This window comes from Narcine bancroftii, chromosome 3 (assembly GCF_036971445.1).
Source record: "Narcine bancroftii isolate sNarBan1 chromosome 3, sNarBan1.hap1, whole genome shotgun sequence".
NCBI classification, from domain to species: Eukaryota; Metazoa; Chordata; class Chondrichthyes; order Torpediniformes; family Narcinidae; genus Narcine; species Narcine bancroftii.
In genome coordinates, this window is record NC_091471.1 from 286,189,498 (window position 1) to 286,207,200 (window position 17,703).

A 17,703-nucleotide genomic window follows, 5' to 3' on the forward strand; every position below is an offset into this window, starting at 1 on the left:
TCTGGTTACAAACTATATGAAGGATGTGATTGTGCTGGAAAGGTTGCAGTGGAAATTCACCAAGATGTTATGGGGGATGGAACCTTCAGTTATGAGGAAGACTCGATAGGGGGGGTTTGTTTTCTTAGGATTAATGGAGGCAGAGGGGGACAGTATACCTCTATCAGGGACATAATTATGAGGGACATAGTAGGAAACTTTTTTCTAGAGGCAGGTTTCACACTGCCTGAGAAGGTGGTGGAGACAGAAACTCACATTATATGGATAATCATGAAGCTGTATGGATTATGTACTTGCAAATTGATATATACATATTGCTCATGCCCTAATCAGCTTATTTGATCAAGAAAAGGACAACTTCTCTGTTCACAGTGGGTGAGTTAGAGCAGCCAAGGGAATGTACTTATCTAACTTCTTTTGTCCTAATGTATTTGCTGTTCTGCATTGTGCCTTGGCAAGGCATCAATAGGAAATGTATGTATGGAAGGGGTTGTGCTATGCAGAGAGTTGAAGGGGGAAGAGAGTTTCCACCTCTGCAATTTTTCCAAGCTGTTGCTTCTGCTTGTCTCATATCTGTGACATCATTTTCAGAGAATATTGAGCAGTTATTGGAAACTCTAAACCATCAGGCAAAAGGAGAAAGTGAAAACTAATGTCAAATTGTACATCGGTTGATGGGCATGGAAAATAAGTCAGTAATCAGCCTCACACTGAGTAAAAGAGTTGATTCAACAGAAAAGTCCTTTAGCTTTTGTTATTTTGGAGTAAGTCAAGGGTTCAATAAGATTTTTTAAAGTTGTAGAACGTGAAAGATAACCAGTGACAAATTATTAGGAAAAACACACAGAAATGCTGGAGGAACTCAGCTGGTCTCACAGCATACAAAAGAGGTAAAGATATATTACTGACATTTCAGGCCTGAGCCTTTCTTCAAGGAATAAGCAAAGAACAGGAAGGCGTCAAAATAAAGGCAAGACTACCTGGGGGAGGAATCCAGACCAACAACAGGTGTTAATTGGATATGATAAGAGAGGAGATGAGAATTAATTTTTGCTCTGTGAAAGGAGACAGAGGGAAAAGGGAAGAAAGAGAGACAGAGACAAAGCTGTGAGAAAGGTGACAGGGAAAGAAGGGGGGTGAGGTTTAACGGAAGCCACAGAAGTTGGTTAGTGCCATCCAATTGGAAGATGCTCAGATGACAGATGAGGTATTGTTCCTACAATTTGTGTGTGATCTTTGTGACTTCTCTAGCTGCCTTTAACCCTCCCCTCTTCTTCCCCTGTCACCTTTCCCCAATCTCTGTCTGTCTGTCTCTCTCTCTTCCCTTTTCCCTGTATCTCCTTTCACAGAGCCAAAATCAATCCTCACCTCTCTTCCTTATGATATCCAATTAATAGCTTTTGTTGGCTCCCCCAGCTAGTCTTTATTCTGAAGCCTTCCTGTTCTTTGCCTATTCCTTGAGGAAGGGCTCCAGCCGGCCGAATATATCTTTACCTCCTATGAATGCTGTGTGACTGGCTGAGTTCCTCCAGCATTTCTACATGTTTTTAGTATAATTGTAGCATCTGCAAACCTTCGTGTTTCAATACAAACTAATAGGAGGAGGGTAATTGAAATATATGTTTATATATACTTGACGGCACAATTAAGTCAATGCAGTGGTTAGTGCAGTGATTTAACAGCACCTGTGACCTGGGTCTGTAAGGAATTTGTATGTTCTCCATGTGTATGTATGGGCTTCCTCTGGGTGCTCAGTTTCCTCCTACCCTCCAAAAACGAATGGGGTTTGTAGGTTAATTGATGTATTTGGGTGGCATGGGCTTGTGAGGTGTGTCTTCAAATTAAAAATTGAATTAAAATATATCTGGGTATTAGAATATCTGGGTATTAGAATTTTTTAAAATAGTTTGACGCTTTTGACATTTCTCTAAGGGAAATTGTTGGACAAAGATTATGCTGAAGATGGGAAACCTTAGTTTTTATTAAGGATTAAAAGAATCCAATTTATTTTCATTCAAAAAAAAAAAGAGAAATATCAGGATATTGATGAAGTAAACCATGAATAGTATATGTACAAATTGAAATTTGTACTGGGGGCATATATTTGAAATAATTCAATAACTAGATTATAATTATTCATTCAGAAATAGTGATGGAGCTGAATCCATAATTATGTGTAAAAGGGGAACTGAGTCATATTTCTTTAAAAAATTAAATCTCCTACAGCAATGGGACTGAGGGAAAGTTCCAGTCATTTAAGGCAGAGTGGCTGTCAATAAAAACTTTGAATTTTGATTCTACTTAAAATTATGAACCTGTTGCCTTTTTCTGAAATGTATTGCATTGTATTTAGAAATACAGAATAATACCATTCCACTGAGTATTTTCTTCATAGCTTTGCACCTTTGCTGTTTCTGGATAATTTCTGTTCTACCTCACATGTTAAAATTGAAAGTAGCATAATCCATTTTTTTTAATGTGTCTAGTGCTGAGTAAAGCCATTTGGTTTGAGTTCTTTTGGAAGCTTTAATTGGAAGTTTATGAAGCCCATTAGAATAGATACTTATGAAGGTTTACCCAAGAAGTCCTAATTTTACAGAGTCATCCTCTCTCTCAGAAATCATCCTATTGCAGTAACATTTGTTACTGCAATAGGGATTGAGGGTGTCGGATGTGTGAATTTTCAGATTGTTTGAGACTCACTCTTACAATGCCGAACTAATCCACCTGCATTAAGAATAAACAGTTAAAAAAAATGAAAGAATGCAAAATGTTAAGTAATTTGAAAAAAAATCAGTATTGTAGTCTTTAATTATGTAAATTCACTTTAATCAGGTAATTCTTGCAATTTACAAAATTAAATTTAAATTCAAACCCTGGTTGCTGTTACAGTGAGGTGTTAATGGCTACACTAACCATACTGCTGTCATAATGAACTCTCCTCTACCCAAATTTACAGATAAAGCCTTACTGATAAACTTAATGCACTCATTAAGATAAAGACTCAAACTAGGCAAGGATAGGGAGACTCTTTGTGAGATGCACCCCAGCGACGTGTGGCATTGGCTGGCTCTTTACCCTGGGCGACACCATTTTATTCAAATACAACTTATTGAAACTTTATTCAAACAGCTGCTGCGGGCAGGGCATGACCGAAGCACTCCGCAGCTGAATGTTTGCTACCATCTTCACTAAAGGTTTGTGTGTTGCTTCGGAGAATATTTACTTTTACGATTTTAAGCTTTTATTTATTATTTATTTTCAAATCTTTGATTTGTTTATTTCCTCCATTTTTTTTTGCTGGTTGCTTGGGGTTGCCAGTTGCTTGAATTCCAGATAATGGGAATTTTATAGTACTAGTTTGATTTGTTTCAGTTGAGATCTCTCTTTGTATTGTGAAGTCCAACTACAATTTGACCTGAGGTAATTAGCAATTACATCACTCACATTTTAATCCTGTGCAAAATAGTCAGGATTCCCCACTGCAATGTTCCATAATGAGTTGGTGGTAAATATCACAGGGTGATGAACTGCAATCTTTCCCTTGAAGCAGAGCAATTTTAATTGGGAATCTGAACAGATTAGTTGTATAAATTTCAGTATTCTTATTGTCCATTATTCAACAGAGAATATTTTCCAAGCTGCTTCTGAAGATTTCTGTCTCTTTAACGTTCTTCCTCTTCTTCTTAGGCAGTCCCTCGGGGTCAAGTATGACATGCTTCCAGTACAGTTCTGTGGGTCCTGAGGTGACTAATGAGCCCTATGAGCGATCCGCAGTCCTTGCGACAGGTGGGGCAGGAGGTGCTTGACAGGATGGTTGGGTTTGTTAATCTGTCCGCTGCTTGCATTTGATGAGACTGAGTGTTTCCCTCAATGCAGCTGCTTCATTTTAAGCATTTTGAACCATATTACTGATGAGGTAACACTTTTCTGAAGGATGCTTTGAGAATGCACTTGAAACATTTTATTTGTCCAGCTGGGATTGGTTGTTGTGACTGAGGCCAGAGCAGAGTATTTGGTACAGGAATCTGGCTGCAGATGATGTGGTTTGTCCTCTGGAGCTCATGGACTGTGATTGGAGCCTCAGTGCTGGGGATATTGGATTAGTTTTCATATCCTGCCATTTGGAGGATTTTGCGGGAGAAGTCAGTGGTACTTTATCAGTGCTGTTTCAACTGCAAGCTGTTCTTATCTTTAATATGTACAAGAGAGTGGGGATCACTGCAGTTCAGTAAACCATGAGCTTGGAGATGGGTCTAAAGTCTTGCCTTGAACACTTTGTGAGTGGTTGTGTTGCAGAGAGAGTCTTGAGCTTCATCATCAATGCCCAACCTTACTGAGTCTGGATCCATGGGTCTCATCATAGGTCATGATTGTTATGCAAGAGAGGCAGTGTTGTGCTGTAGGGGTAACTTGGCTGTGAATATTTTTGTGTATGTTTTCGTGTAAGATCCATCCTTTGGTTAAATGTTGATGTGGGTGGTTTACAGCTTGGTTTCCCACTATTGGAAAATTGAGAAAAGGGGTAAAGGGTCATGCAATGATTCAGCCTTTCACGACTCCATTCTTCTGCAGAAATATCTCTTCGGTCAATCCGTTCATAAGGATCATGATTTGTATGTTTTCTTGGACTAGTCGTATTTTTGGGGGCTAATTTGAAAAGCACCTTTCATAATCTCTCTTAGTTGAAAAAGTCGAAAGTTTATGTGAGGACAAAAAAAGTTGTGCGCAGTGAAATTTCATTGTCCCTTCAGTGGAATAAAAATTCTCATGGCATTATTTTAGAGAAGACCCATTTTTTCTTGGAGTTTTTGATCAATTTTGTTCAACTAACATCACCTAAAATAACAGTTTAATCATCTGTGATTGCATTGCTGATCGCAGCCTTGTGCATAAAGTAGCTGTCAAGATTCTGATGTTGTAATTGGTTACTGGTAAATTTCAAAAGTACATTTATTCATAGAGTAATTTGGCTTCTCTTTAAACCTTGAAAGAAGGTGTTGAAATGCAAATTTTTGCTTAATTATTGAAGATGATAATTTAGCACTATTTGTTAATTCTGTCTGTGTCTTGGATCCATATATCTGGCAATAAATGTTAGTCTTGCAATAAATGTTAGTCTTGCAATTGAGTGGCCACTTCTCATTAATTAATTTACAATAAACTTTGACTAGTAAGGATTTTTTTTATCTCCAGTTTAAAATGGCTAACTGATTTAGCCACTTTGCTTTTCTTGAGAAAGAACTTCACACTTCAGCTGCTCTCCTGAATAGGTTCAAATTCAAGTTTATTTTCATCTGACTATATATAATACAATCAGACAAAATTGTGTTTCTCTGTATCATGTACAGGCACAATACACAGCACATAATAGTTACATGTATACATATCATATAAAATAAATATTTTGGAATAATTCACTCGCTTCATCAATCTCACAGCCTGAGGAAGAAGCTATTTCCCAACATGGTAGTGGTGATTTTAATGCTCCTGCACCTCTTAATGATAGTGGGTCAAAGATCCTGAGTGGTGGCTGGAACAGGTCCTCAAGTGTTTCTTTGAACCCTTTTCTTTGGCTTGGCTTTGCGGACGAAGATTTATGGAGGGGTAATGTCCACGTCAGCTGCAGGCTCGTTTGTGGCTGACAAGTCCGATGCGGGACAGGCAGACACAGTTGCAGCGGTTGCAAGGGAAAATTGGTTGGTTGGGGTTGGGTGTTGGGTTTTTCCTCCTTTGCCTTTTGTCAGTGAGGTGGGCTCTGCGGTCTTCTTCAAATGAGGTTGCTGCCCGCCGAACTGTGAGGCGCCAAGATGCACGGTTTGAGACGATATCAGCCCACTGGCGGTGGTCAATGTGGCAGGCACCAAGAGATTTCTTTAGGCAGTCCTTGTACCTTTTCTTTGGTGCACCTCTGTCACGGTGGCCAGTGGAGAGCTCGCCATATAACACGATCTTGGGAAGGCGATGGTCCTCCATTCTGGAGACGTGACCTACCCAGCGCAGTTTGATCTTCAGCAGCGTGGATTCGTTGCTGTCGGCCTCTGCCATCTCGAGTACTTTGATGTTGGAGATGAAGTCGCTCCAATGAATGTTGAGGATGGAGCGGAGACAACGCTGGTGGAAGCGTTCTAGGAGCCGTAGGTGATGCCAGTAAAAGGACCCTATATATGCAACAATTGCTGTACTTCCTTTGATTTTATTCCATTGTCTGAGATGGACAGAGTTTTTCTCTGTTGACTCCTCTTGAAGTTATGAAAAGTAAATGTTCCCTCACTTCCTCTATTCTAGAAAATGCAATCCAGATTATATGAACTGCATTCATAATTTAACCCTTGTAAATTCTGGTGAATTTGAACTGCACACTTCTGTCGGCCAATCAAGTCTTTGTGAAGTTGTAGAATGGAAAAAAAAATCACCCTTTTATTTAGCTTTCTGGTTTTAGAAGAACATGATAGATTTAGCAGTGATAGAAATGATCAAAATTCACATTTCCTATCGATGACCTTTATCAGATCACACAGTGTTAATTCTGTTTCTCTGTCAAATGCTATCTCCACCATTTCCTGTATTTGTTTCAAATATTCAGCACCTTCTCTATTTTGAATTTATGTGAATCAGTCCATCACTTTTTAACAATCTCTTTACATGGTCCCCAAATCATTTGGGCCCCTCAGTGTTCAGAGCTTTTCACTAATAACAGAAATTCTGTTTTCCCTTTTGTTCATATTTAGTTACAATGAAATGTATCCACTATTGTTTTGCCCAATCACAATCTGCCAATATTTTATTATTACTGTTAACCTCCTATCGTTGGCAGATTCTATTGTATTATCTAAATCATTCATAAATATTATCTCATGTTGAACCTTGCAAAGCACTTGTTGCTTTCTTACAATTTGAGTATATACCAACTATTTTTGCATTGTCTTTGAACCATTCTTTTTGGCAAGATGTTTTCCACAACATCATTGTAGAGATCCAGTCCCAACTTCACAGGAAGGATACTCCATGTATAGTTCGGCAATACAATCAGAATATTTTTTTTAGAATCATAATGGGTCTCAAAGCTCAAAACTGCATATGCACGTGGACCATCTCTAACAATGTTATTTATTCTACCACAGCTCATACTTAGCTTATGCTTCACTCCAGTCAGGCAACTAGCCTAGATTCAGTGATGAATACAGAAGGGTGTGTTCAGAGTAGCATCAGACGTGCACAAGAATAAAGCATCGGCCGAGCAAAGCTGCAACATGTGGTAAGTAGTAGAGTAGCCTCCAATGGATGGAGCTGTGATCTCACAACCATCGAATCAAATCAAAGATCCGCAGTCCAGCAGAATTGGTGGGATTGGCGATGGGACATTAAACTAAAATGATATACTCAAGAATATTCCTATGTCAAACCTGGTGGAGCCGAACACCTGAATTCAAAATATAAGGCTGAAACATTTACAGAAGTGCTGAATGGATGATATTTTACCTTTTTCTGAAGTTTTTAAAATTATAGTTACCAAATGGAGCTAATTTAATTCAATATATATTAAGAAATGGATAAGAGCAATGGATGCAGCAAAGACTTTGGGATCAGACAACATTCCAACTGTTCTGTAGAAGACATTCTCCAGAACTAATCATGCCTACAGGTTTCACAGCCACATCAGTGATATCTACTTTACCATGTGGAAAATTGCCCAGTTATGTCCCATCTACATAAAGCAGGATATTCTGATTTGATACTTGATTCATCAAACCTAACCAATCTTGAGTGTCTCAGCTTCTCTAGCCATATAAGATAGAAAATGACAGAAGTGTATGATTCTCTGAGGGAAGTAATCTTCCATGTTTCTACTTTAAGCAGCCAAAGCTGTGTACAGTTGTATCAAGATTATTTTCATCAATTTTGTGGCAACAAAGATCAACATTCTATTGGCTTCCCAAATTGCCAGCCATCCTGTTTGCTAATTTTATGCCCTGATTCCTTTACACTGCAGCATTCTCTCAGCTTAATTAATGTTATACTTTTACATTTTTACAACAAAAAGGAATAACCTCACAGTAAAATCCATCTGCTACATTTTGCTCACTCATTTGTACCACTTTTCAAACTTTTCCTAGTACCACTTGGCTTTGTATCAGCAAATGTTTCAATACCTTCAGTCCTTCATCCAAGTCATTGATAAAGAATACATAATTGAGATCCAAGCAATGATCCCTGTGACACCTCTGCAACGGCACCATGACAACCTGAAAATTATGCTTTGATATTGATTTTGTCATCTGTTATCTGATCCTCTACTAATCTTAATACGGTATTGTGATAGTACAGATCTATCACCAATGTACATAGTGTATATAGTTACTGTATCTAGACTGTGCTTACAGCGATTGGCTGAGAGCTAAGCCACACCTATTGTCTGGGCCTTAAAGGGTTGTGTCCCTAGCCAGGTCGGATCATTCCGGACTGGTCGGCCACCTGTGAAGAGCTCCTGTCTTTTGCTAATAAAAGCCTTGGTTTGGATCAACAAGTCTTTGATTCTTTCGACGAGCTCTACAATTTTATTAGCAAAAAGAATTTTTTTTTGAAAGGGATGGAGCGTTTAACTCGGCCAGAAAAACTTGATATCGACCCATAGTCAGCTACAGCCTTCAAAGCCTTTAACTTCTGGCTGCTGAACTTTGAAACCTGAGATTCATTGAGGTGGAGGAGGATAACCAGCGTCTTAACAGCATTGCTGTCTATGGTGTCCTAGAGAGTCTACGAGAACATTCAGGATGAGACCACTTACACCGCAGCCATAAAGGTACTGATCAACCGGTGAACAGAGTTCATGCTTGCGTCAAGGAAGCAACAGCCCGGCGAGTCCAGCGGGGCATATTTACAAGTATTAAAGGCGTTGGGCAAGGACTGTAACTGTGTGGACAAAACTGCTGCCGAGATCACAAACGATCTCGTCCGGGATGCCTATGCGGCCGGGCTCCGATCGAACGGAGGCTGCGCTTGCTCGAGCAAGGGGTAGAAAAACTAGAGGACGTGGCCCAGATTGCAGTCACAATGGAGGATGCAGCCTTAAAGTCCACCGAGTTCTCTAGGGACTGGACCCCACGTTCTGATGTGAGTAGAGTGCCCTTCTACCCTACCACCCCCCGAGATCCTGACGGCTGGGTAGGTCACCGCCCGGATAACTCCCACGTTATCAAAGCCACCCGCCCCTTCGAGCGTCTTAGCGTAGACTTTAAGGGGCCCCTACCGTCGGCCAACCGTAATAACTACATCCTTACGGCCATCGACGAGTACTCCCACTTCCCATTGTAAGGTAAAATATCATGAGATGGGAATGTGTAAGGAGTTACCCTGTACAGGGCTGTAACAAGAAGGGGAGGTGTCCTTGTACTCCTGTTAGGTAAAACATCATGAGATGGGAATGTGCAGGGCTGTAACAAGATGTGAATGCATCCTTGTACTTACAAGATAAGAGAGACATTGATGGATTGAGAGGCAGGAAGCTAGCAGGGAAAGGATAGCAACAGTTTTAGTCATTGGACAAGTAATGATATGATGATGTTCTAAGCATGTATCCAAGGGTATAAAAAATCACCATTTTGCTGATAACGGCAGAATGCATTCTCCGACTAACATGGTTAGTCGCAAGTGTTACAATCCGGTAATAAAGAACAAAGAACCCTGATTTCGACTCAGTCTGGTGTTTGTCTCACTCATTCATGAACAAAGCAGACCTAACACCGTTCGCTGTGCCCTGCCCAGACACCACTGCCACCTCAGTGATACAGGCCCTTCACAGTATTTTCGCCATCTTTGGGTACCCCAATTCCATCCACAGTGATAGGGGGTCCTCATTCATGAGCACAGAGCTGCAACAGTACCTTCTAGAGTGTGGTATCGCTTCAAGCAGGACCACGAACTATAACCCACGCGGTAACGGCCAGGTCGAGAGGGAGAATGCCACCATATGGAGAGCGGTTACACTGGCTCTCCGGTCTAAAGGTCTCCCCACCTCTCACTGGCAGGAGGTTCTCACTAGTGCCTTACACTCCATCTGCTCCCTCCTATGTACCACAACAAATGCCACCCCCCCCACAAAAGGATGTTCCTTTTCCCGAGGAAATCCGAATCAGGAACCACTGTACCGGCATGGCTCACCGTCCCTGGCCCCGTCCTTTTGCGACGCCACGTCCGGCACTCAAAGAACGACCCCTTGGTCGACCGAGTGACTCTACTCCACGGGAACCCACATTACGCCTACGTTGAGTTCCCAGACGGGCAGGAGGACACTGTTTCGATGCGGGACCTAGCTCAGGACGCAGTAGACCCAGCAAACCCCCCCCCCCCAACCCAACCTTCCCCAACTCTTTATTCCCCAGGCCTCGTGCCGCAACAGAAGGACCAACAGCACCCCAACGACCCGGGCCACCCTGCCAACAACACGACTGGGGAATTGAGCGAAGGAGCGGTCGCACCCGACGAACGCGCTGGCGACACCACTCCAGCGACCCCAATCCCGTCACCAAGGCGGTCACGCCGGATGGTCAGACCCCCTGACCGCTACAGTCCTTAACCTATCCCTTCCTTTCATTCTCTCCCTTGTTTTTTTGTTTTTTTTCCAGGGTCAGTTCTCTGAATGTGAATGTGATAGTACAGATCTATCACCAATGTACATAGTTACTGTATCTAGACTGTGCTTACAGCGATTGGCTGAGAGCTAAGCCACACCTATTGTCTGGGCCTTAAAGGGTTGTGTCCCTAGCCAGGTCGGATCATTCCGGACTGGTCGGCCACCTGTGAAGAGCTCCTGTCTTTTGCTAATAAAAGCCTTGGTTTGGATCAACAAGTCTTTGATTCTTTCGATGAGCTCTGCAGGTATATTAGCCCCAAGAGCACCTTATCAAACAGCGTTGTGGAGATTACTGTGCCCTGTACTATTAGCTGATCCAACCCTGCTGATTACATCCTCCAAGAATTCTAATTTGACCTGATTTTGCTTTCACAAACAATGTTGATTCAACTTAAGTATATTGTGATTCTCTGAATGATTCCCAGTTCCATCCTTAAAATTAATTCCAGAATTTTCCCAATAACCAACATTATCTGAATGAACTTCTCTCTCTTTTCATGATTAGTGGCATTTTGTGATTTTTTTTTTCTGGTCTGCCAGGACCTTTCCAAAATGTAAGGAACTTTTGAAGATTATAACCAATGCATTTACTTCTTAGTAAACTGCACTTTTAAGACCCTAAGATGTAGGTCATCCAATCCAGGGGATTTGGCAATCTTTAATTATAATTGTTAGCCTAGTTATTTCTCATAGTGTTAATACTTTAATGTTCCTCCTTTCCTTTGCCCCTGAACTTGTACTATGATTCATGTTCTTCTATGTTAAATATGTATCCTTATCTTTGCTATATAAAGTACACTGTTTGACTTGCTGAGTTTCTCCAGCATTGTGTTTTTGTTTCAATGTGAAGACAGGTACAAATATTTGTTAACTGCGCTATTTTCTTTGATTAATTCTCATTCTCATCCTCTCATGGAACAACATGTGCTTTGAATACTTGGATAACTCACCCTTCTTATAAGAATAATTATTTCTAATGAAAGATATCCAAGAAAATGATTAAACATTCCTTTAACTGTCTGCTACTGCTTATCCAACTTTTAATGATCTTTCAAATCTACTTTAGCCTATCCTAGCCTCATACCTTTATAATTGACATTTTAATTTTCAGGTTTAAATTTCTGTCTTAAAATGAATGTGAAATGGTGTTACATTATGATCACTTTTCCCCAATGGACTCTTTTTCAAAAGATAATGAATCCAATTTTATAACACATTACTGAGTCAAATCTTGCCAGTTTCTTGCCTTGTTTTTCCATTTATTTTATTGGGCAATCAAAATTATTGCCAATTTCCCAGAATGCAGTGTGTAAAAAGATTGGAACAGGAATAAAGATTCATTCCAGTTCCAACATTTTACCTTCTCAACCCCTAGTTATTTTCAAGGATTGCCTGCAGTCTAAACTGAACAGGTGATCCATGAACAATGGGTTGATGAATAGGACGTCCAGCCTCCTTAAATACTGCACCAGGTATTTTGACTAAACTTACGGTGTGATACAGATATTTGAAGTTTCCTGTATGAACAGCTGCTCCCGGAAGGTAGGAAGACACTTCAGAATGGAAAAAGCACATAAGTGCTATGTAAAAAAACCAGAGTAAGTTCATTTTATGTCCTCTTCCTCAAATATGCTAATTTAGTTAATCCATTTTGTATGAATTAAAGTTGTCTGTGCTTAGATAGGTAAAGGCAGCAAATGCATTCATCTATATACCAAGCCTATTTTGCATTGCAAGGATGTCAGCAGTTCAAGAAGGTGGCTCATCACCATCTTCCTGAGTGAAATTAAACATGGATGATAAATGTTTAATTACAGAATGCCTATAAATGAATTAAAATAAGGGAGATTAAATTATGTTAATTTTATTATCTTGTCTGTTTAATTTTATGGGCGTCACAGTGATGTGGCAAATAGTGCTACATTCTCACAGCTCCAGAGACCCAGGTTCCACCCTGAACTCTGATGCTGTCTATGTGGAGTTTGCTCATTCTTCCCATGACCACGTGTTTCCTCTGGGTACTCTAGTTTCATCCCACATCCCAAAGATACATAGATTGTTAGGTAAGTGCCTTAGTGTGTTTTATGATCATGGGAAGTTAAGAAGATTAAATTAATTACAATTCATGTAAATTAAGTGTATGATAGTCAACAAGGACTTGATAGGGCAAAGGGTTGGTTTTAGTGTTGCATCTGCTTATCATGGATAATCTTGTTGGATAACATAGATCCTTATACCTCCACCTCACCATATTTGATTTGGTACAATAAAACAATAATTTGCTCTCTGATTGTTCAAATGGTTTGGCTGCTGGTTCTCTGTGATATATTTCCCGCACTCCTTTTAAACTCATAAGGCTGTTTCCTGTGCTCCCTATAAATTCATCGGGACCTTGTTTCTTATAGCACAGAAACGAGCCCTTCATCCCACCATGTCTATGCCAACCTTTTTAGCATTACATTCATTTTGCTTGTATTAGAAACATAGAAACATAGAAGATAGGAGCAGGAGTAGGTCATTCGACCCTTCGAGCCTGCTCCACCGTTCAACGAGATCATGGCTGATCTTAAACTTCAGTACCCCGTCCCCGCCTTCTCTCTGTAACCTTTAATACCCTTATACTGAAGAAATACCCCGCCTTCTCTCTGTAACCTTTAATACCCTTATACTGAAGAAATATATCTAATTCCCTCTTAAATATATTTAATGAACCTGCCTCTACTGCCCTCTGTGGCAATGAATTCCACAGATTTACCACCCTCTGGGTAAAGAAATTCCTCCTCATCTTGGTCCTAAATGGTTTGCCTATTATCCTCAAACCATGGCCCCGGGTTCTGGATTTTTCCATCATCGGGAACATCCCATCTGCATCCATTCTGTCCAGTCCTGCCAGAATTTTTTAGGTCTCTATGAGATCCCCTCTCAATCTTCTAAACTCCAGCGAATACAATCCCAATTTGCGCAATCTTTCCTCATAAGTCATTCCTGCCATTCCAGATATAAGCCTGGTGAATCGCCTCTGCACTCCCTCCATTGCAAGAACATCCTTCCTTAGATAAGGTGACCAAAACTGCACACAATACTCCAGGTGTGGTCTCACCAAGGCCCTGTACAGCTTCATCCTTCCATAACCTGCCTATTTAAGTGTCTATTGAAATGCCGCTTAACAAAGTATTTGTACTTGATTCCATCACCTCCTCTGGCAGTGCTGTTCAGATATCAGCTTTCCTGTGTGAGTAAAAAAAAACTTCTGATCCCCTTTAAAGCTCCTTCCTCTCACCTTAAACGTATACCCTCTTGTTTTTGATGCCATACCCTGGGAGAAAATCTTTTGACATCAAAAGTTCAGGTCCGAAACATTATTTATATAGCCTTATCTCCTATACATACTGCAAGACCTGCTGAGTTTCTTCAGCAATTTTTGTGTTTTTATCTACATATGATGCGGCTCCCAGGCAATTTTGTATGAGTTCCCTGATCCCTCTGTTCTGCCACACTCCACAATGACCAACTGTTTACCGTGCATGTCCTACTTTGTTAGTCCTTCAGAAGTGCAGCACCTCATGCTTGTCGGCATTAAATTGCATTTACTATTTTGCAGCCCATTTTCCCAGCTGGTCCAGATCCTGCTGCAAATGTTGAAAGCCTTCCTCACTGTCCACTACACTTCCAGTCTTTGTGTCATCTTTGAATAAGTGCTTCTGTTTCTTGCTGATTATGAATTTAAATATCACCATCCTGATTGTGGTTTGTCAAGGCCCAATCTCAGCTGAAGTAAGTGGATTGAATTTAGTTGCATATTCGCATGCAATGATTTAATTTCTGCCCAGTATTGAAAAAAGGTTTTGAAAATTATTGTAAGTATGACAAGCCTGACTTCTCGCAATTTGCAGTGGGTAGGTGCAACCCGATAAGCAGAATTTTGAATTTAAGATCAAATTTGGAAAGTAAAGCTGTTTCTGATATTAATAGTTAGGCTGTGTGTGAGTGTTGATTGGTACAGGTTCCCAGCATTAAAAAAGCTTTAAAATTAGATAAGATTGTCACATTATAAACAGGGGCAAGGAAATAGAATAGCAGGATTTCCTTGTGGTTTTAACACATCTCTCCCACTATTTTGCACCATCTATTGTTGCCATGCTATTCTGCAACGCAATATTATCAGTTTGGTCCGTTAGGTTGTAACATAGTTTATAATTCTATACATCAGATTATTCTTGTCTCTGAATTGCACTTTTGTTTCTTTAACATATGCTGCACCAAAAGACGGTAGTATCCTTTGGACATGTTAAAACACATGTTGAAATGCAGACATGGATTTATTAACCCAATCTAATTTGCACACCACAAAACCCTATACCCAAAAGTGATCAAACAATTAGATTTCTTATTTATTTTATAATACATTTGAGGGAACAATATTGGCCAGAGCACAGCAAAATTCCCTGTCTCTCATCATATGGTTCACAAAAGACTTTATCTTTGCTTAAGCATCGTCCTCATTTAATATCTGACTGAAAATGAGCTTGTGTCAAATATATGTACCAGAAAAGTTACCAATCAGATAATGGTGGTTTACAAATTTGGTTATGATACAAGACCATGAAGCCACCAGTTGAGTATATAAATTCCACCATGGCACATTGTGAAACAGATTCACTAGGGGGCAGCATGATTGACGTAGCAGTTCGTGCAATATCTTTGCAGCGCCAGTGATAAAGACTGGGGTTCGAATCCTGTCCTGCCTGCAAGGAGTTTGTACATTCTCCTTGTGTCTGCGAGGGTTTTCCCGGGGGCTCCGATTTCCTCTTCACCATTTGAAATACACTGGGGGTGTAGGTTAATTGGGTTTAAATTGGGCAGCACGGACTCGTGGCCTGAGATGGCCTGTTACCGTGCTGTATGTTTAAATTTTTTAATTTTAAAATTAAAATTTTTTTTTATCCACTTACTGCAGCCAGTTCCGGAACACGATGACGATTATTCTCAGGAAAAAAAAGCAATCTCTGGAGTAATTCAGAGAATGATCCTGCAAGCAATTAGTGACATGTGAGCATAGCCTAGCTACTGAAAAAAGTTTTGATTCTGTTGCCCAAATTTTAAAAAAAATTACTAATCACAGAGCATTTGTGACTCCCCAGCCTCTGAAATATTGACATTAAAGGTATATAAACGCAGAAATGCTGGAGGAACTCAGCAGATCTCACAACATCCATAGGAGGTAAAGATTATAACCAATGTTTTTGGCCTGAGCCCTTCAAGGTATGAGTGAAATGCAGGCAGGCACCTGAATTAAAAGGCTGGGGAGAAGGACAGAAAGAGCATGGGGAGGAGCACAGGCAAACAGACAAAGGGTGATAATTGGACATAGATAGGAGGACAGGAGATGAAACGTGAGAATCTGATCGGTGGCTCTGTGAATGTAGAGCTGGAAGAAAGGCGTCAGAGGGGCAATGAAAAGAGTGAGAGCATGCTAGAGGAAAGGAGGAATAGGTATAAAAGGAGGTGGGAGCTAATGGAAACTGGAGGTCAATGTTAATGCCACCCACTTGGAGAGTGCCCAGTCAGAATATGCGGTGTTCTTCTAATTTGCAGGTCTCAGATTGGCAATGCATGAGACCATCTGGGCATGGGAATTTGGTGGGGAATTGAAATGGGTTCACATTGGAAAATCCCTGCTATTTTGACAGCAGAGCTGAGGTGCTCATTGAAGTGATCTCCCATTTTATGTCCAGGAATCTAACGGATGCAGTAGATGGCCCCTCCAAATTCACAAGTGAAGTGTTGCTTCACTTGGAAGAACTATTTGAAGCCCAAATGGTGATGAGGGAGGAGGTGTGGGCACATGTGTAGCACTTCTATGGTCGCAGGGATAGATGCCAAGGAGGGATTTGTGGGGAGTGAATAAGGGAGCTATCAGGGGCCAGTCCCTGTGGAAGATGAAGAGGGGAAGAAATGTCTGCTATTGGGATCACATAGTAGGTGAATAAAATGACGGAGGATGATATGTTGGATGTGGAGACTGGTGGGGTGGTAGGTGAGAACAAGGGGAATCGGTCCTTATTGTGCCTGGGAGTGGAGGGGACCAGGGTAGATATGTGGATAATGGAAGATACGCGTGAGTTGCTAGTAGTAGAAGGGATGCCACATTTTTTAAAGGAGGAGGTCACCTGTTTTGTCCAAGAGGCAATGAGTGTTGACAGTGAATGCAAAATTACACAAATACTGCACAGGTCACATTTGCACAGGAAACATTTCTGGGCATTGTAGCATAGTAAATGTTTCTCCGAAGGTCATCGACCTGAAACATTAACTGTGCTTCTATCTCCATTTTCTTTTCCTGTTTAGAGGTCCTTTATTGCACCCATTCTTGATCTTTTTTTTGCCTGTTCCCCCCTTAGGACTCTGCTCAAAGTTTATAGGCCCCCCCCTCCCCCTTCCTGTGAAGCAGTCATGTTTAGTTGATTTCTTCTCTCCTACTGACATATAAACATTTTGTGATTTCAGTGACCAAGTTTAGAATGGCTGCTATAGTTTGTGTATCCAATTTTTATTTGATTTCTAACCTATTCTGTTCATTTTATTTTGAGGAGAATGACCTGTGAGGACATTAAAAGTTAAATTACAAAGCAAGATGAAGATAAAAAGGCTAAAAGAATGTCCATTTTCATGCTCAAATGAGCATACTGCTAGCTGCTCCAGCCTTATGTCTGCCATCCCCACAACTGTAAATCATTACTGGACCCTTTCCAAGGCACTCAGTTGGTTCTGGTGTGGTGGAAATATCCACAAAGGTCGAGTGTTGACCTCAATGCATTAAAAATAGGTTAAACAGAACTTCACTTTTGTAAACATTGTCTCAATTATTGAAGTGCTGTTTCTAATTCGTCCTACCCTACCATCTCTGCTAAAATTGTATTTTTTATATGGCATGGTCTCTCTTTCCTTCCAATGTGCAGCACTTGGCACTTTTCAGCATTACATTTAATCTCACCTCACAATTTTACCATCTTATCCATGTCCCTCTGGAATCCATTGCTTTATTTCTCACTGTTTTCTTTACTTATGCC

General features: G+C 40.6%; 1 protein-coding gene across 7 annotated transcripts in view; it reads left to right on the forward strand.

Moving 5' to 3' along the window:
* eps15l1a (epidermal growth factor receptor pathway substrate 15-like 1a) overlaps positions 1–17,703 on the forward strand; it is a 375,808-nt gene that overhangs the window by 235,841 nt on the left and 122,264 nt on the right. The window contains exons 22-23 of one of the 7 annotated variants that reach the window (XM_069928480.1): positions 3,133–3,197; positions 3,691–5,120. The exons of the other annotated variants lie outside the window; for them this stretch is intronic. Of the exons in view, the coding sequence (XP_069784581.1) occupies positions 3,133–3,195 (63 nt within the window). The 3' untranslated portion in view covers positions 3,196–3,197; positions 3,691–5,120. Of the gene's footprint in view, positions 1–3,132; positions 3,198–3,690; positions 5,121–17,703 lie in introns of those variants that run through there. 7 annotated transcript variants of the gene reach the window in all.